Genomic DNA, 21,919 nt, shown 5'->3' with positions numbered 1-21,919 from the left:
AAAACACACTCTTAACTCTGCTTCTAAATCTTTCCAAGTGCAAAATGGAAAAGTTCTCCGAGAACTGATTTTCTCTTCCTTCAGCATAGCCAACACAAAGCAACAATAAATTAATCATCAGCCTGGACACAAAATACCCTTTCTCCCCACCCAGATGTCTGGTAGAGGAGAAAAAGTACTTATTCTATACAGGAAGAAAATGAAATAAATTAATGAGAGACACAGAGAATAGAGATAATTCTCAAAACCTAGCTATGATCATCTTTTTGAGTCCAAAGAAATAAGAAGAAATTAAGAAGTAGAATCTCTTTCTCAAGTGATCAAAGCAATGCAGATGAGAATGCAGCAATAGATCTGAGGATTCAGATGTGAATATAAATTGTTAATTTTATCTATTGGATAAAAATTCCTGGGAACCTTGCAGTATTGAATAATCAATTATTAAAATAAGATCCAGAATTGTAGCAAGCAATCCTGCCAATATTACATTCTCCATTTCAACATTGTTCTTTTCTGCATATTATTTTAGGACTACTGCAGGCCACGTTGGGAAGAGCTACTCCTCAGAAGAGAATATCAGGCTCTTATGACATTTTAATTCTCATTAATATTATAGTTCAGTGATATAAATAAAACTATCTTTCTCTCTTTCTTTAGATCCCTTACCTAGACATTGTTCACTGATAGTATACCTGAGTAATCTGAATCTCTTGATTTTAATACATTTCATTGCTTGAGTCCAAAATAAAGCAATAAGTCTCTTGAAAAGTATATGGTCTAGCATTCTGATATCTGTGATTAAAGGATACCCATGTAAAACTTCTGAAGCAAAAGAATGTTTGAGGAAGAGATATATAAATAAAGTTACTGGCATTACATTGCTTCATTAGATTAGAATAAAGCACATGTAAATTAACATTTTTCAGCTTTTTTCATTCATGAAAGATTAACTTCCTGGTAAAAGAAGGGGGCCGGGCGCGGTGGCTCAAGCCTGTAATCCCAGCACTTTGGGAGGCCGAGGCAGGTGGATCACGAGGTCAGGAGATCGAGACTATCCTGGCTAACATGGTGAAACCCCGTCTCTACTAAAAATACAAAAAACTAGCCGGGCGTGGTGGCGGGCGCCTGTAGTCTCAGCTACTTGGGAGGCTGAGGCCGGAGAATGGCGTGAACCCGGGAGGCGGAGCTTGCAGTGAGCCGAGATCACGCCACTGCACTCCAGCCTGGGAGACACAGCGAGACTCCGTCTCAAAAAAAAAAAAAAAAAAAAAAGAAGGGAATTTTGCTTTGTTGTTTTAATATTGAATAAATTTATGTACAAAGAAACCTAATCATGAAAATGCAAGTATATTTAACAATTAAAGGGTGGAAGAAATGAATGAACGAACAAATGAATGAATGAATTAGTAGCACAAAGCTGTTTGATTGAACCATATATGGATAGAACTGTTTCCATCCATCAAGTATCCTTGAATATGCTCCTTTAGCGGAATCTTTTAAACATGATTCTGAAGTAGATTAATAACAAATGTTATAAACCACTTTATAGAAATATATAAATTATGAAAAATTAAATGATATTAAATGACTTTCAGGTAATTTGCAGTTTAATTTCTACTTAAGGTCGTATCTACTTGCTTACTACTACTGAAACAGTAGCGCAGAGTATGTGCAGAGTATGTTCTGGGGACGACAAGTAATGTGTTTGCCTGAAGGCCTGAAAGGGGATAATGAAAGGTAAATCTAGAAAGGAAAACTAGAAGGCCACTTTCTGAGATAACAAAAAATCACCAAAAAAACAAAAAAAAAAGAAAAAAAGTTATTACAATATGATCAAATAATCCCAAAAATGTTTATGGTAATTTTAAAAAATTCTATAAACATTGAGAACTAAAGAAAAATATCTGTGAGATAAACAAATATCTAGACTTAGAAATAATTCCAAAAGCATTAAGTGAAATGAACATGAAGCAAATGGAAAGCTCCGGTGATATTGTTTAGGCTCTAATCTATTCACATTTTATTATAAGCCCTTAAAGTTTTTAAAGTAAATCACTTTGCAAATATTTATTATTCATCTACCAATGTCATATAATGCATTAGGCACTAGCACTACAGAATCTAAAACATGATTTTTTTCTCTCACAGAGAGAAACAGAGACTGATGTGGGATTAAACAGTATATAAAAGATACGGGCCAGGTGCAGTAGCTCACTCCTGTAATTCCTGCACTTTGAGAGGAAGAGGCGGGTGGATCACCTGAGGCCAGGGGTTCAAGACTAGCCTGGCCAATATGATGAAATCCCATCTCTATCAAAAACACAAAAAATTAGCTGGGCATGGTGGCACGCACCTGTAATCCCAGCTACTCAGGAGGCTGAGGCAGGAGAATTGCTTGAAACTGGGAGGCAGAGGTTGCAGTGAGCCGAGACCGTGCTACTGTATTCCAGCCTGGGCAATAAGAGCAAAACTCCATCTCGGGGGGGAAAAAAAAAAAAAAAAGATGGGATGAGTTCTACCTTGAAGAAAATCAGGAAAGGTTTCAGACAGGACACAGTTTATCTTAGATCTAAAATAAAGTCAGATTGGCCAGACAGACAAGTAGAAGGAGGACATGCCAGATGGAGGACATGACAGAAACTAAGACAGAGTGGGAGACACTGCTCAGCACATATGGGGACTTGTAAATTCTTATGAGGTGGGAGGAGTGGCAAAGTAGAGATGAAACTTGAGAGAGAGGCAGAAGTCAGGTAAAGTATCCCAGTTAAGTTTTGTATTTGTATCCCAGTTAAGTTTTATAAAAGCCACATTACAGCAGAAAATAGCTCTGAAGAGACCCAACATATTCCTTATCATCTACAATCCAAATGTACCTCCATTCATGCCAAAAAAAAAATGGGGTGTGGGAAGGGAGAATAATATCTAAGTCCTTTCGGCCTTGATAACTGGCCTAGATGGCTTTGCAGCTACATTTTTCAAAAATACTCATTCACACAGATAGAATAAGATTCAGCACACACGGCTGAATAAAGTGCATATGTTGCACCATTTCTGTTTACCAGTGTTCCCTAAAGTCCAGCTAAAATACAGTAAATTCGCTACTCAAAGAAATTGGTGACTTGCCATTATATCCAAGTAATGAAAGCATCTGGTACTGAAATGACAATGGGCAGATTTTTTTTTTATAACTTATCTTTATTCAGTTATAGATACAGAAAATTGTATAGCTCTGAAAGTTCAATGTTAAATGATTATTTTAATGGCCTTTCAATTACTAGGTATTTTTACAGATTTTTTTTAAAGTCATATTTCTCACTGGGATGCCAATTCAAGCCTTCTGAGAAACGTCTCCCTCAGAATGCTTCAAAGTCAACTTTCTATTTAAAAGATTTAATATAGCCTTAATTTATTTGCCAAAGTGCCAACAATGTTTTTGAATCTCAAATGCTCACCAAAAACTAACATTTCCAAACAATTATGTTTTGTCACAGTAAAGAACAGCATCATACAAAGACAAAATAGCACTGTTTTGCTTTTCCTCTAAAGAGCTGTATTTTTCAGAGGATACAGTTTTTGTCAGTATAAGTGATTACTTTTAGAATAAGTACCTGACATGTAATCAATAGTTCTTCTTACTGGCTTTTTGGATATTCTACATATTCAAACATTCATTCTGAGCATGGGTTTTGCTGCACCTCCTCAAGGTAAGACAGATTAAAAGGTTCATATGTGTTTCTCTCAACAGAAGATAAAAAATTAAAACAATGGCTCTCTTTATCTGGAAAGCAATTTCCCTTTCCTCCAGGAATTGTTAATTGCATTTCCGCTGCCTCTGTGGCTATCTTTGAGTCACAAATCACTTGGGATGGTTTATATGAAGAAAATATGCCATTTTAAAAACTATAACATATATTCCACTTATTCATTTCCTTTTAAAGAAGAAGAAAAGTGTACGTTTATTTAATCTTTTTTTAAAAAAAACTAAAAGAACTGTAAAAATCCTGAAATACCCACCAACATTAATCATCTGAAATATCTCGATAAATTTTTATTCCTCGTTTCTTTTCTCTTTGTGGTCTAAAACAAAGAGTTCCTTTCTCCAAGGAAAACTTTAAAAGATAGAGCCAATTCTCCTTTGTCTGAGATAATTTGTATGTCACTTTGGGTAAGAGGCATGCCAAAATATAACCCTGCACTACCATCAATTGTAGTATTATGTATGAAGCTGAATTAAGTTTTCCTCAGTACTCAGTCCTAGTAAGCTATGTAATAAATAAGGAAATATATCATTTTCTAACTATTTTAAGCCAATGCATCATAGAGAATTGTGGATATACACGAATGAACCATTATTGATTATCTACAGGAGATATTTATCAGCAATTCTGAAAAGAAGTATTATACATATTAACATTGATGACCAAATTCCACAACACACTTAATATAAAACTGTATATAACCATTTTGGAAGCTCATTAAATGCAGTCAGAGATTTCTGATATGAAAAGTACAGTTAATAAGGCTAACAGCTTATCCATCAGTAACCACCCTAGAAAGGAAATTTTCTTTAGGGTGCGATTCCAGTTGTTTTTCCAGTAACCATAATGACTTTATCCTTACCCAGTCACACTACCTTGATAGGTGATGCATAATTCTTACTACTACAAATTTATGAAACATACTTTCCACAATGGTATGATTAAACTGTCTTTATAAGCCAAATTAGAAATTTTATACAACAGCTGACACTGAGTTGCTATATCACATGTGACTTATTAGACAATTTGATTTCCAAAAAGTCAGCAATTTTGCCATCTTTACCTTTATTCTATTTAATTCTAATGGTTAAAAGCAAAAAACATCAACAGCTAAGACCCACTGCCTCCTTCCTGTATGCAAGGTGCTGTTGGGGAGGCATTTAACATTGATTAGTTCATGTTATCCTCCCAACAATCCTATGATATAGGGAACATTATAATTCTTATTTTATAGATAAGAAAATTGAGGCACACAGAGGTAAAATAACTTGTCCAAGGTCATACTGCTAATAAATGATAAAGATGAGATTGAAGTGTATACACTCTGTTTCCAGACCTTGATTATAATCATTGTGTCTCCCTGTAAACTGATGTTCCAGAAATTTATACAACTCTGACTAAAACAGAAATCATTAGGAATGACATAAGTAAGGAATCTTCAGCCTTAAATGGCCAGAATATACTCCACTGTATATTTGTGGAAGAAAAAATAACCAAGTGAAAGAACATGTACAACAGACTAGAGCCTTATTCATTAAAACTGTGCCTACATGGTAAAGTACAATGAGAATTTTTTTAACATTTCCCTTTCTAACATTAGAATGGCTCAACGGAAACCTTTTTCCATGTTTTTCATATGTACACATTTTTCAAGAATATATTAGACACATAGGCAAAAGGCTATTACAGTTTGATTTAATAAGTCTTTATTGATTGCTTACCATGTACTATAATACAAATTGGATATATAAATATGGTTAAAACATGAACGCTAAACACCATCAATTCACAAATGAGATATATATATATATTCAATAAAAAGCAATAACAATGTGATAAAACGCAATGAAGGAAGTATTTGCAAAGTGGAAGGGTGGCACATTGAGCTGGAATGGTCTGCACTGCAACAGAGGAAGTAGAAAGAAAAGTAAGGCTTCCTGAGGAGGTAACATCCTCAGCTAGCACATAAGTGATGAGACAGATAAATGGGTGATAAAGATCATTGGAGCAGAGATCTTGGACAGAGAAAATAGTACATGTAAAGGCACAAATGTATGATCAGCATGGCACAGCCAGTTGAGAGAATTCAGGCAGGCGGTATGGCTGCAACATAAAATTCAAGGCAAGCAGTGAAAAGAGATGAGCTGGACTAATGACTAAATCATTAAGCTCCTTTGGAAGTACTCAGACTCATGATGAGGATCCACTAAAGGGGCAAGAAGGCTAACAAGTCTACTGTATTCATTCCCGAGTTGTGGTTTCATCTTCAAAAACAGATATTCAGTAACAGTATTTCCCTAATTTTCAAAGTGTACTATCTCCCATCCCTGCCTGTAAAGGAAAGTTATAACAACAACAAAAAAGTATTCTAGTTTCTATCAGACTGTACTGAGTCCACAAATTACAAAGCATAATAGTGCAGTAGACCTTGGGATCAATAGAATTAGTTTACTTTTAATTTCTTAACAGCAAGAAATTAATGAAACATTACAATAACATTTAATTTTAACTGAAGCAATCTCTAATTATTATAGTTTAGTTCTGGATAAAACAGTTAAATGTAAACTATCATAAACAACTCTGAGGAGCAGGAAATCTACTACTTTGACTTCAAACTCTAATCTATTCCCATTTAAAGGCAAGTGAGAGTCTATATTTGGAACTAACATAAAGTAGTAATGATACCTATCATTTACACAGTGCTATACATTTTCAAATTCCTTTATATTTATTATTTTATTCTTCTCATAAGTTTATTACGGAGGTATCATTTCTTCCATGCAATCAAAATTGCAGAGAAAATTCATGCACAGCGTGACAGGGCGGTTTTTCTTGCTGAACAAATTATCTAAGACCAAGCAACATGAAATAATAGCCCATGTCCTATTCTGGGAGATACATGCAAGACACTATATGACACTCAGCTCTGAGGAAGTCCAGTAACAGTTACATCAAGGTTTATTTTACATAGGCCTCAATGTGGCTCCTTAGCCAATGCCAATCCCAAAACAGACTTTAAAAAACCATACACCTAGAGCAGCACTGGTGATACATGGTGAGGGAGGTGGGTAAACCTCATTTTACTATCTGAAATGCTAGCTTAACACATGCCAGAGAGAAAAAACTTTATACAGGGGCAGATTTAACTTATTACAAAAGACAAACCTCAATGACAATGTAGATACAGGTATAGATGTAGGTTTGAGATTAATACTGGAAGGGTAAAGGCATAAAACTAAAGGCTGAAGTTAAGTTTTCATTCCTACATGAGATCAAGTAAGATTCCACTGTTAAACCACAGTTCAAGATGTCCAACAAATGCCTGAAAATTCTTAGAACCAGTAAAAGTTATTTCTATTCTATGCATCCAGTTTATTTTCAATCTTACTGGACTTTAAATTTTAAATGTTTTCTGAAATAAGGGAGGATTTAAATTAGCTAACTAAACAAATAGGAAACAAAAAATGAAAAAAGAAAACCATACCTTTATATCGAAATTACAATCAAGTCTTCTAATTAGCACGATGAAAGCGCCAGATGAATTGTCTTTTACTGGTGGAGGCACTATGGGTTCACAGGCATTCTCTGGTTTTGAGTTAATCAAAAAACCCTGAAAAAGAATTGGTAAAAATTATCTATCTGTTTCAGTCAATAAATCAATCAACCTACTTCTACAAATATCTTTTCAATTTGTCATGTTTTGCATTATGCTAGATGTATTATTGGGCATCTACAATTGCTCACAATCACAGAACTTCTAAAGCAGCATTTGCTTTCATAAAGCATTTAGTTTTCTAAAATAAGTTCTATCTTTTGTATTGAAGTTAAAAAATAATAATAATAAGCAAACGCATGCATAAGCCAATCACCCCAAAGACAACCACTGGTATATTTTCTAACAATATTTGACATTTTCAAACCAAGCAAAGATGTCTTAAAAATTAACTTTCTTTCATGTTAGCAGACAATGAAATGCACATAATAAATACATTTATAGAAATTTATTCTGCAGAAATGCTAGCCTGAGTATGTAAGGTGTATGTGGAAAGACAGTTATTGGTACATTATTATTATTATTATTATTATTATTATTATGTGAGACGGAGTCTTCGCTCTGTCGCCCAGGCTGGAGTGCAGTGGCGCGATCTCGGCTCACTGCAAGCTCCACCTCCCGGGTTCACGCCATTCTCCTGCCTCAGTCTCCAAAGTAGCTGGGACTACAGGCGCTCGCCACCACCCCCTTCTAATTTTTTTGTATTTTTCGTAGAGACAGGGTTTCACTGTGTTAGCCAGGATGGTCTTAATCTCCTGACCTCGTGCTCCACCCTCAGCCTCCCAAAGTGCTGGGATTACAGGTGTGAGCCACCGCGCCCAGCCTCGTACATTATTTTTAATAGCAAAAACTGGAAATCACATATATCCAAAAGACAGCTATTTAAACAATTATAGTATATTTATACAATAGGTAAATAATGCAGCCATTTAAAAAAATGAGGAAGACCTGTACACACTCAACTGAAAAGACGTTCACAAGATAACCATGAATTTAAAAAGTAAACAGCAAGTTGCTTTCAGGAATGCAGGATGGTTTGACATAAGAAAATGTAGTAACAGGCCGGTCGCGGTGACTCACACTTGCAATCCCGGCACTTTGGGAGGCCGAGGCAGATGGATCACCTGAAGTCAGGAGTTCAAGACCAGCCTGGCCAACATGGCAAAACCCCGTCTCTACTAAAAATACAAAAATTAGCCGAGCATGGTGGCACATGCCTGTAGTCCCAGCTACTTGGGAGGCTGAGGCAGGAGAATGGCTTGAATCCAGGAGATGGAGGCTGCAGTGAGTCAAGATTGTGCCACTGCACTCCAGCCTGGGCGATAGAGCGAAACCCCATCTCGGAAAAAAAAAAAAAAAAAATCTGGTAACAGATTAAAACAGAAAAATCAAATGACTATCTTAACATATGTAAAAAGTGAATAAACACATAAAAAGATGATCAAATTCATTGATTTCATTTATAAAGGAAGGAGGCAATTAAAGCTATGAGACAATGCCTTAACAACAGTTCTGTATGGTCCCTGAACTGGTCACACTAATCATCTATTCCACAGGATTTGGCAATTTCTCCTCCGTGAAATTATATCGCTCAGCTTGTGATATGGAAAGTGTTTGTACATAACTTGGGTATAAAATGTATCACTCTTTCATTTGCTCATGTAATAGCTCCTCTTCTTAATCCCATGAAGCACCTTTTTTGCAAGGAAGTACAACTGTGGTCATCCTTCCAATGATGAATATTTGCTTTATTCTTGTTAAATGTGCACCCTGCTCTGATTGCCTTTCTGCAAACACTTTTTGCTTCAATGCCAAATAACATAGTGTAGGAAATCTTTTTCAACACAGTTATTATAGCAATTAAACACAAGCCATATAGGTTGGCTTCCAGTTCCAAAATGGTGATGCAGAAGCAAGCTGGTTTGACTCCCCTACACAGAAAAAGGAAAACAAATATACAACAATGAGATTATGGCCAGAAATAAGCCAGAACTCAAATATAAGGAGAGATCATTCCCAGGGCCACAGAGAAGTAAAAAAAATCTCCCAGCAGACAGAGAATTAGACTTGCACATCCACGATGCCCCTCCCCCCATTTTGCCCAGCACCAACTGCAAGGAAAATTTCCCCTCAACTCACTGTTTCAACTTACTGTAAAAGTAAGACCAAGGTGGAACCAAATTGCCCACTATCTTGGGTTCCCTAGGAGGAGATGTGTCCCTTCCTTAACCCACAGAAAGCATCACAAGTACCTAAAGGGAGAAATATCCATGAGGTAGATAGAGACTAAGAGGGGAAGCAGGACTACAATCCCTAGCCCTATAAAGGAGAGCCCTCCTTTGTAACTCTACCAAAGGAGATGCCAAATCACAGTAGCTATTCAGTAGCACCATACAGTAGGTTTGTCCCACAAGTCCACTGGGCATAAACCTCCACAGCCAGCCTCCCCACACTGCCGAGATATCCCCATTGGGACCTGTCCCTTTGGGAAGGGCAACACTTTGATAATTTACTAGAGCCAAGGTGAACCTAAGCTTAAGGCACCACCTAAAGCCAAAAAGGAGGCAGTAACCTAGCAGTAAATAACCTCTAACCAAACACATCCAATAGAAACCAAAACAAGCCAGACAGAGAAGAACAGAATAAATAACTAATCTTTCAATGCAAAGACACAGATATACATCCACAAGAAACAACAGCAAGCAGGGAACCATGATGCCCAAATGGACAAAGCAAGAAACCAATAAGCAACCCTAACAAGATGACAATATGTGAACTTTTTAAGCAAGAATTCAAAATAGCAGTTTTAAGGAAACTCAGTGATCTCCAAGATAACACAGAAAAGAAATTCAGAAATTTATCAGAAAATTTTAACCAAAAAATTGAAATAATTCTGTTTAAACCAAACAAATTTTGGAACTAAGAAATATATCTGCTGACCTGAAAAATTCATTAGAGGCACTCAACATCAGAATGGATCAAGGAGAAGAATCAGCAAAGTCAAAGACAGCCTATTTTTAAATACACAGAAGAGAAAAAAGAAAAGAGTGAAAAGCAATAAAGATCTCCTACAAGATAAAGAAAATTACCTCAAAAGACCAACTCTAAGAATTATAGGTGTTCAAGACGGAGCTGAGCAAAAGCAAGGTATAGAAAGCTTATTCAAAAATAAAAAATAAAAAACTTTACAAAACTTGAGAAAGATATAAATAACCAGCAACAGGAAGGTGAGAGAACAAACAGATTTGACCCAAATAAGACTACCCCAAGACATACACTAATCAAACTCTCAAAGGTCAAGGACAAAGAGAGGATCCTAAATGCAGCAAGAAAAAAGAAGGAAATAACATACAAAGGAGTGAGGGCGGAGCAAGATGGCCGAATAGGAGCAGCTCCAGTCTCCAACTCCCAGCGCGAGCGACACAGAAGACCGGTGATTTCTGCATTTTCAACTGAGGTACTGGGTTCATCTCACTGGGGAGTGCCTGACGATCGGTGCTAGACAGCTGCTGCAGCCCGACCAGCGAGAGCTGAAGCAGGGCGAGGCATTGCCTCACCTGGGAAGCGCAAGGGGGAAGGGAGTCCCTTTTCCTAGCCAGGGGAACTGAGACACACAACACCTGGAAAATCGGGTAACTCCCACCCCAATACTGCGCTTTAGGAAACAGGCACACCAGGAGATCATATCCCACACCTGGCCGGGAGGGTCCCACACCCACGGAGCCTCCCTCGTTGCTAGCACAGCAGTCTGTGATCTACCGGCAAGGCAGCAGCGAGGCTGGGGGAGGGGCGCCCGCCATTGCTGAGGCTTAACTAGGTAAACAAAGCTGCTGGGAAGCTCGAACTGGGTGGAGCTCACAGCAGCTCAAGGAAACCTGCCTGTGTCTGTAGACTCCACCTCTGGGGACAGGGCACAGTAAACTAAGACACACAGTCACCTCTGCACAGACGCAAACGACTCTGTCTGACAGCTTTGAAGAGAGCAGTGGATCTCCCAACACGGAGGCTGAGATCTGAGAAGGGACAGACTCCCTGCTCAAGCGGGTCCCTGACCCCTGAGTAGCCTAACTGGGAGACATCCCCCACTAGGGGCAGTCTGACACCCCACACCTCACAGGGAGGAGTATACCCCTGAGAGGAAGCTTCCAAAGCAAGAATCAGACAGGTACACTCGCTGTTCAGAAATATTCTATCTTCTGCAGCCTCTGCTGCTGATACCCAGGCAAACAGGGTCTGGAGTGGACCTCAAGCAATCTCCAACAGACCTACAGCTGAGGGTCCTGACTGTTAGAAGGAAAACTATCAAACAGGAAGGACACCTACACCAAAACCCCATCAGTACATCACCATCATCAAAGACCAGAGGCAGATAAAACCACAAAGATGGGGAAAAAGCAGGGCAGAAAAGCTGGAAATTCAAAAAATAAGAGCGCATCTCCCCCGGCAAAGGAGCGCAGCTCGTCGCCAGCAACGGATCAAAGCTGGATGGAGAATGACTTTGACGAGATGAGAGAAGAAGGCTTCAGTCCATCAAATTTCTCAGAGCTAAAGGAGGAATTACGTACCCAGCGCAAAGAAACTAAAAATCTTGAAAAAAAAGTGGAAGAATTGATGGCTAGAGTAATTAATGCAGAGAAGGTCATAAACGAAATGAAAGAGATGAAAACCATGACACGAGAAATACGTGACAAATGCACAAGCTTCAGTAACCGACTCGATCAACTGGAAGAAAGAGTATCAGTGATTGAGGATCAAATGAATGAAATGAAGCGAGAAGAGAAACCAAAAGAAAAAAGAAGAAAAAGAGACGAACAAAGCCTGCAAGAAGTATGGGATTATGTAAAAAGACCAAATCTACGTCTGATTGGGGTGCCTGAAAGTGAGGGGGAAAATGGAACCAAGTTGGAAAACACTCTTCAGGATATCATCCAGGAGAACTTCCCCAACCTAGTAGGGCAGGCCAACATTCAAATCCAGGAAATACAGAGAACGCCACAAAGATACTCCTCGAGAAGAGCAACTCCAAGACACATAATTGCCAGATTCACCAAAGTTGAAATGAAGGAAAAAATCTTAAGGGCAGCCAGAGAGAAAGGTCGGGTTACCCACAAAGGGAAGCCCATCAGACTAACAGCAGATCTCTCCGCAGAAACTCTACAAGCCAGAAGAGAGTGGGGGCCAATATTCAACATTCTTAAAGAAAAGAATTTTAAACCCAGAATTTCATATCCAGCCAAACTAAGTTTCATAAGTGAAGGAGAAATAAAATCCTTTACAGATAAGCAAATGCTTAGAGATTTTGTCACCACTAGGCCTGCCTTACAAGAGATCCTGAAGGAAGCACTAAACATGGAAAGGAACAACCGGTACCAGCCATTGCAAAAACATGCCAAAATGTAAAGACCATCGAGGCTAGGAAGAAACTGCATCAACTAATGAGCAAAATAACCAGTTAATATCATAATGGCAGGATCAAGTTCACACATAACAATATTAACCTTAAATGTAAATGGACTAAATGCTCCAATTAAAAGACACAGACTGGCAAACTGGATAAAGAGTCAAGACCCATCAGTCTGCTGTATTCAGGAGACCCATCTCACACGCAGAGACATACATAGGCTCAAAATAAAGGGATGGAGGAAGATTTACCAAGCAAATGGAGAACAAAAAAAAGCAGGGGTTGCAATACTAGTCTCTGATAAAACAGACTTTAAACCATCAAAGATCAAAAGAGACAAAGAAGGCCATTACATAATGGTAAAGGGATCAATTCAACAGGAAGAGCTAACTATCCTAAATATATATGCACCCAATACAGGAGCACCCAGATTCATAAAGCAAGTCCTTAGAGACTTACAAAGAGACTTAGACTCCCATACAATAATAATGGGAGACTTCAACACTCCACTGTCAACATTAGACAGATCAACGAGACAGAAAGTTAACAAGGATATCCAGGAATTGAACTCATCTCTGCAACAAGCAGACCTAATAGACATCTATAGAACTCTCCACCCCAAATCAACAGAATATACATTCTTCTCAGCACCACATCATACTTACTCCAAAATTGACCACGTAATTGGAAGTAAAGCACTCCTCAGCAAATGTACAAGAACAGAAATTATAACAAACTGTCTCTCAGACCACAGTGCAATCAAACTAGAACTCAGGACTAAGAAACTCACTCAAAACCGCTCAACTACATGGAAACTGAACAACCTGCTCCTGAATGACTACTGGGTACATAACGAAATGAAGGCAGAAATAAAGATGTTCTTTGAAACCAATGAGAACAAAGATACAACATACCAGAATCTCTGGGACACATTTAAAGCAGTGTGTAGAGGGAAATTTATAGCACTAAATGCCCACAAGAGAAAGCAGGAAAGATGTAAAATTGACACTCTAACATCGCAATTAAAAGAACTAGAGAAGCAAGAGCAAACACATTCGAAAGCTAGCAGAAGGCAAGAAATAACTAAGATCAGAGCAGAACTGAAGGAGATAGAGACACAAAAAACCCTCCAAAAAATCAATGAATCTAGGAGTTGGTTTTTTGAAAAGATCAACAAAATTGACAGACCACTAGCCAGACTAATAAAGAAGAAAAGAGAGAAGAATCAAATCGACGCAATTAAAAATGATCAAGGGGATATCACCACCGACCCCACAGAAATACAAACTACCATCAGAGAATACTATAAACACCTCTACGCAAATAAACTGGAAAATCTAGAAGAAATGGATAATTTCCTGGACACTTACACTCTTCCAAGACTAAACCAGGAAGAAGTTGAATCCCTGAATAGACCAATAGCAGGCTCTGAAATTGAGGCAACAATTAATAGCCTACCAACCAAAAAAAGTCCAGGACCAGATGGATTCACAGCTGAATTCTACCAGAGGTACAAAGAGGAGTTGGTACCATTCCTTCTGAAACTATTCCAATCAATAGAAAAAGAGGGAATCCTCCCTAACTCATTTTATGAGGCCAACATCATCCTGATACCAAAGCCCGGCAGAGACACAACAAAAAAAGAGAATTTTAGACCAATATCCCTGATGAACATCGATGCAAAAATCCTCAATAAAATACTGGCAAACCGGATTCAGCAACACATCAAAAAGCTTATCCACCATGATCAAGTGGGCTTCATCCCTGGGATGCAAGGCTGGTTCAACATTCGCAAATCAATAAACATAATCCAGCATATAAACAGAACCAAAGACAAGAACCACATGATTATCTCAATTGATGCAGAAAAGGCTTTTGACAAAATTCAACAGCCCTTCATGCTAAAAACGCTCAATAAATTCGGTATTGATGGAACGTACCTCAAAATAATAAGAGCTATTTATGACAAACCCACAGCCAATATCATACTGAATGGGCAAAAACTGGAAAAATTCCCTTTGAAAACTGGCACAAGACAGGGATGCCCTCTCTCACCACTCCTATTCAACATAGTGTTGGAAGTTCTGGCTAGGGCAATCAGGCAAGAGAAAGAAATCAAGGGTATTCAGTTAGGAAAAGAAGAAGTCAAATTGTCCCTGTTTGCAGATGACATGATTGTATATTTAGAAAACCCCATTGTCTCAGCCCAAAATCTCCTTAAGCTGATAAGCAACTTCAGCAAAGTCTCAGGATACAAAATTAATGTGCAAAAATCACAAGCATTCTTATACACCAGTAACAGACAAACAGAGAGCCCAATCAGGAATGAACTTCCATTCACAATTGCTTCAAAGAGAATAAAATACCTAGGAATCCAACTTACAAGGGATGTAAAGGACCTCTTCAAGGAGAACTACAAACCACTGCTCAGTGAAATCAAAGAGGACACAAACAAATGGAAGAACATACCATGCTCATGGATAGGAAGAATCAATATTGTGAAAATGGCCATACTGCCCAAGGTAATTTATAGATTCAATGCCATCCCCATCAAGCTACCAATGAGTTTCTTCACAGAATTGGAAAAAACTGCTTTAAAGTTCATATGGAACCGAAAAAGAGCCCGCATCTCCAAGACAATCCTAAGTCAAAAGAACAAAGCTGGAGGCATCACGCTACCTGACTTCAAACTATACTACAAGGCTACAGTAACCAAAACGGCATGGTACTGGTACCAAAACAGAGATATAGACCAATGGAACAGAACAGAGTCCTCAGAAATAATACCACACATCTACAGCCATTTGATCTTTGACAAACCTGAGAGAAACAAGAAATGGGGAAAGGATTCCCTATTTAATAAATGGTGCTGGGAAAATTGGCTAGCCATAAGTAGAAAGCTGAAACTGGATCCTTTCCTTACTCCTTATACGAAAATTAATTCAAGATGGATTAGAGACTTAAATGTTAGACCTAATACCATAAAAATCCTAGAGGAAAACCTAGGTAGTACCATTCAGGACATAGGCATGGGCAAAGATTTCATGTCTAAAACACCAAAAGCAACGGCAGCAAAAGCCAAAATTGACAAATGGGATCTCATTAAACTAAAGAGCTTCTGCACAGCAAAAGACACTACCATCAGAGTGAACAGGCAACCTACAGAATGGGAGAAAATTTTTGCAATCTACTCATCTGACAAAGGGCTAATATCCAGAACCTACAAAGAACTCAAACAAATTTACAAGAAAAAAACAAACAACCCCATCAAAAAGTGGGCAAAGGACATGAACAGACATTTCTCAAAAGAAGACATTCATACAGCCAACAGACACATGAAAAAATGCTCATCATCACTGGCCATCAGAGAAATGCAAATCAAAACCACAATGAGATACCATCTCACACCAGTTAGAATGGCAATCATTAAAAAGTCAGGAAACAACAGGTGCTGGAGAGGATGTGGAGAAATAGGAACACTTTTACACTGTTGGTGGTATTGTAAACTAGTTCAACCATTATGGAAAACAGTATGGCGATTCCTCAAGGATCTAGAACTAGATGTACCGTTTGACCCAGCCATCCCATTACTGGGTATATACCCAAATGATTATAAATTATGCTGCTATAAAGACACATGCACACGTATGTTTATTGCAGCACTATTCACAATAGCAAAGACTTGGAATCAACCCAAATGTCCATCAGTGACAGATTGGATTAAGAAAATGTGGCACATATACACCATGGAATACTATGCAGCCATAAAAAAGGATGAGTTTGAGTCCTTTGTAGGGACTTGGATGCAGCTGGAATCCATCATTCTTAGCAAACTATCACAAGAACAGAAAACCAAACACCGCATGTTCTCACTCATAGGTGGGAACTGAACAATGAGATCATTCGGACTCAGGAAGGGGAACATCACACACCGGGGCCTATCATGGGGAGGGGGGAGGGGGGAGGGATTGCATTGGGAGTTATACCTGATGTAAATGACGAGTTGATGGGTGCAGCACAGCAACATGGCACAAGTATACATATGTAACAAACCTGCACGTTATGCACATGTACCCTACAACTTAAAGTATAATAATAATAAATAAATAAATAAATAAATAAAAAAAAAAGAAAACCCAAAAAAAAAAAAAAAAAAAAAACATACAAAGGAGTTCCAATTCATGTGGCAACAGACTTTTCATTGAAAAACAATACAAGCCAGGAGGAAGTGGAATAACTAGAGAAAGAGAGAGACAGAGAAAGAAAGGAAAGGACAGAAAGGGAAAGGAGAGGGAAGGAGAAGGGAGGGGAAAAAGGGGAGGGGAGGAGAGGAGCAGAGAGGATCATAATGAAGAGGAGCAAAAATCAAAAAGTGCATGGAGGGAGGGAGGGAGGAAGGAAGGGAGGAAGAAAGGAAACCTATCATCCAAGAATAACCAAATCCAGCAAAGTTATCCTTCAAATATAAGAAACAAAGTTTTTCCCAGATAAACAAAAGCTGAGAGAGTTTACCACCACCAGGCCTGTCTTACAAGAAATGCTAAGGAAAATTATTCAGTCTGAAAGAAAAAAGACTAACGTGCTAAAATAATTAGAAAAAAAAATAGTTGAAGGTCTAAAACCCACTGGTAAAATTAAGTACATAGACAAACCCAGAATACTCATACCATAATTGTGGTGTGCAATCCACTCATAACTCCAGTTATGTCCAGAAGACAAATCTATTTAAAACAATTATTTAAAAGAAAGAAAACAAACAAAAAAATTATAGCTACAGCAACATAGTAAGAGATAGGTAATATAAAAATATGTGAACTGAGAAAACTAAAAGCCAAAATGTGAGGGATAGAGTTAAAGTGTAGAATTTTTTTTTTCATTCTCATTTGTTTCTATTCTTTTCTATGTGACTTAAAATGTCACCCTTTAAATAACTTGTTATAAGATGGCTTTGTAAGCCTTATAGTACTGACAATGCAAAAACCTGTAACAGATTCACTGAAAATAAAAAGCAATTAATTAAAAAGCACTATCAGAGAAAATCACTTAACCACAAAGGAAGACAGTAAGAAAGGAAGAGAAAAATTACAATACAAAAAACAATCAACAAAACGGAAGTAAAAGTCGTAACTCATCAATAACACCAAATGTAAACGGAATCCATTCTCCAATTAAAAGGCACAAAACGTCTGGATGGACAAAGAAACAAGACCCAATACTACGCTGCTTACAAAAAAACCACTTCACCTATAAACATATACATAGTCCAAAAGTGAGGGGTGAAAAATGAAATTCCAGTAGTAGTTACACTTATATCAAATAAAACAGACTACAAATCGTCAAACAGTATAAAAAGAGACAAGGAAGATCAATATATATGATACAAGGGTCAATTCTGCAAGATGATATAACAATTATAACTATTTATGCAACCAATATGAGGCAGCCAAGCATATGCAGCAAACATAAACAGATCCAAAGGGAGAGAGAGACTACAATACAATAATAGTAGGGAAACTTTAGCACACCACTTTCAGAAATGTACAGATCACCCAGACAGAAAATCAACGAAGAATCAATAACCTAAAGGTCCTGACATTAACAGAACATCTCACCCAACGGTTACAGAAAAGACATTATTCTTATCAGCACATGGAACATTTTCAGAATATACCTTATCTTAGGCCACAGAACAAGTCTGAAAAATTCAAAAAGTAGCAATCATACCACTATCTTTTCTGGCCACAATAGACTACAATAACAAGAAGAACCTTGGAAACTTCGTAAATGTATGGCAACTAAACAAAATGTTCCTGAATAACCAATGGGTGAATAAAGAAATTAAGAAAAGAAATTTAAAATTTCCTGAAACAAATGAAACTGAAACTACCACATACCAAAATATATGGATACAGCAAAAGCAGTACTAAGAGGGAAGTTTATAGTAATAAACGTGTCAGAAGTGTCTGAACCAGAGCAACTCCATCTTGAATAGGAGCTGGGCAAAAAATGAGACTGAGACCTACTAAGCTGCACTCCCAGATGGTTAAAGCATTCTAAGTCACAGAATGAGATAAGAGGTCAGAAGAAGACACAGGTCATAAAGACCTTGCTCATAAAATAGGTTACAGTAAAGAAGTCAGCTAAAATCCACCAAAACCAAGATGGTGACGAGAGTGACCTCTGGTCTTCCTCACTGCTACGCTCCCACCAGTGCCATGACACTTTACAAACGCCATGGCAACTTCAAGAAGTTACCTATATGGTCTAAAAAGGGGAGGCATAAATAATCCACCCCTTGTTTAGCATATCACCAAGAAATAATCATAAAAATGGGCAACCAGCAGCCCTCCAGGCTGTTCTGTCTATGGAGTAGTCATTCTTTTATTCCTTTACTTTCTTAATCAACTTGCTTTCACTTTGCACTGCAGACTCATCCTGAATTCTTTCTTGTATGAGATCCAAGGACCCTCTCTTGGGGTCTGGATCAGGATCCCTTTCCTGTAACACCACTAGTGCCATGACAGCTTACAGATGTCATGACAACATCAGGAAATTACCCTATATGGTCTAAAAAGGGAAGACAGAAACAATCCCACCCCTTGTTTAGCATAGTATCAAGAAATAATCATATAAATGGCCAACCAGGAACCCTCCAGGCTGCTCTGTCTATGGAGTAGCCATTCTTTTATTCCATCACTTTCCTAATAAACTTGCTTTCACTTTACTCTATGGACTCACACTGAATTCTTTCTTGCACGAGAACCAAGAACCCTCTCTTGGGGTCTAGATCGGGATGCCTTTCCTGTAACAAATGCTTATATCAAAAAAGCATAAAGATTTCAAACAAACCACCTAACAATGAACCTCAAGGAACTAGAAAAACAACACCAAATGAAACCCAAAATTAGTAGACAGAAAGAAAGATCATCTATTCCAATTTTTTGGTATACAAAAAAATGGGAAGATTGGAAGCAGATTGCTTGAGTTCATTAGCTTGAGACCACCTGGACAACACGGTGAAACCCTATCTCTACAAAAAATATAAAAATTAGCTGGCTGTGGTGGTGCATGCCTGTAGTCCCAACTACTCGGGAGGCTAAAGTGGGAGGACTGCTTCAGCCCAGGAGTGGAAGGCTGCAGTGAGCCGAGATCACACCATTGCACTTCATCTTGGGAAACAGAGTGAGATCCTCTCTCTCAAAAAAACCAAACAGGAGGGTATAGGGCTGATCAATGAATAAGACAGCTTTTGAGGTTATATCTTAAATGTTCCTGCTTTTACTACTAATGTTGATGATTATTACAACAAACATAATGTCTGTTTTTTATATATATATATAAATATCTAGAAAGAAGTTTCATGAATGTGTTGAAAGGGTTAGCTCCTTTGTACAGGCTCCAGTCTACTGTCACCATTGATAAGTACCACTTCTGCAGACAGCCAGAAAAGACACTTTTATCTTATGGAGATGCTTGTTTTTATTTATTTTTTTTATTTCTTAGATCACATAGGTTAAGGAGAAATATACTCCAAATGCCTAGTTTTTCTTCTCTTGGTTTTGGAATTTGGGTTGTTCCATCTAAATACAATATATCTTATTAAACATCCACTATACCTTTCTTTATATCATCAGAATAACCTGATTGCAAATAAAATTTCATTTACATATAAATTAATAAATATCTTCTTCCAAAGTTTACTACTTCAAATTAATCTGCAGACATAAAGAGTTTGCTAGTGACCTTGCCGTTAAAAGAAAAAAGGAGGGAGGATGGCAACAAATCAGTGTCCAGAATAAAGCTAGGAAACAAGATCAATAATTTCTTTTTTATTTGAATTGATATGGAGAGATTTAAGCAAAGGGAAATCATAAAAGATGCAGCTGACATTCTTTTTGTCTTTATCAAATTTAGTTCTTAATAACAATAGCATAACTGCAAACATTTAATGACTGTAACCTTCAGTTTTATTTTACTAACACAGTACCGATTTATTAGGATTTTGATTTTATGATATTCCAGCTCTACGAAGAAAAGATCATCTGGTGTGTGCCTCTCATTTGGTACACACAGATGCTGTGTGTTCACTCAATGGATATAATACCTTGACATTTCAGAAAACAAAATGAATGTGCGCTCTGGAGGACAATGCCTTTTAATTGATATGTTACTGTCTTTGTGTGTTTGCATTGCTATAAAGGAATACCTGAGGCTGGGTAATTTGTAAAGAGGTTTATTTGGCTCATAGTTCTGCAGGCTATACAAGAAAACACACACACACGCACACACACAAAAGGCATGGCACCAGCACCTGTTTCTGATGGCCTGCTTCCACTCATGCAAGGTGGAAGGTGAAGGGGAGCCTGTGTGAGAAGAGATCACATGATGAGAGGGGAGAAGAGAAGTGCCAGACTCTTGAACAACTAGCTCGCACAGGAACTAAGAGTAAGAATTCATTCACTGTGGCAGAAGTCACCAAGCCATTCATGAGGGATCCACTTCCCTGACCCAAACATCCTCCCATTGGGCCTTACCTCCAACACTAGGGATCAGATTTCGACATAAGGATCAAATATCCAAACAATGGTAGTTAAATTCACACTAATACTACAATCACATCATCATTCTTAAAAAAAAAAAAAAAAAATCCAATCAAACATTGCCATTCTAGCTACATGCAACAAAATAGTTTCTCTAAAAACAAGAATTTTAAGTGGATTGTGCTTACACTAGCAATGCATGTCCTCTACAATTGTCACATAATCAGTACAACCCAGTAAAGAAGATTTATGCATAATTCACATTCTATAGTATTTGACAAATCCTGTAAAAACATAAAGAGGTTAAATGTAATAACTACAGAATTCTTAACAAAATCGTTGACAGCAAGAGTTCAGAAACAAATAGAAAAAGTAAATCCATGAAAACCAAACAGGCATCAGAAAAATTCTCCTTTAGTATTATAAACAAACGTAGGCCGGGTGCGGTGGCTCACACCTGTAATCCCAGTACTTTGGGAGGCCAAGGCAGGCAGATCACCTGAGGTCAGGAGTTCGAGACCATCCTAGCCAATATGGTGAAACCCTGTCTCTACTAAAAATACAAAAATTAGCCAGGTGTGGTGGCACATGCCTGTAATCCCAGCTACGCAGGAAGCTGAGGCACAACAATTGCCTGAACCCAGGAGGCATAGGTTGCAGTGAGTTA

The 21,919-nt window shown here is 37.9% G+C and overlaps 1 protein-coding gene across 3 annotated transcripts in view; it reads right to left on the bottom strand.

Moving 5' to 3' along the window:
• The window catches only part of RNF13 (ring finger protein 13), a 161,940-nt gene that overhangs the window by 89,542 nt on the left and 50,479 nt on the right, over positions 1 to 21,919 (bottom strand). For all 3 annotated transcript variants that reach the window (XM_028843772.2, XM_015131791.3, XM_015131793.3), the window contains exon 4: positions 7,243 to 7,368. Coding sequence is in view for 2 of the 3 variants with exons in the window: in XM_015131791.3 (XP_014987277.1) it covers positions 7,243 to 7,368 (126 nt within the window). In the remaining variant the exon portion in view is untranslated. The remainder of the gene's footprint in view (positions 1 to 7,242; positions 7,369 to 21,919) is intronic.

The sequence above is a fragment of the Macaca mulatta genome, chromosome 2 (genome assembly GCF_049350105.2).
Source record: "Macaca mulatta isolate MMU2019108-1 chromosome 2, T2T-MMU8v2.0, whole genome shotgun sequence".
Taxonomy (NCBI): domain Eukaryota; kingdom Metazoa; phylum Chordata; class Mammalia; order Primates; family Cercopithecidae; genus Macaca; species Macaca mulatta.
This window is presented reverse-complemented; position numbering and strand designations above follow the sequence as displayed.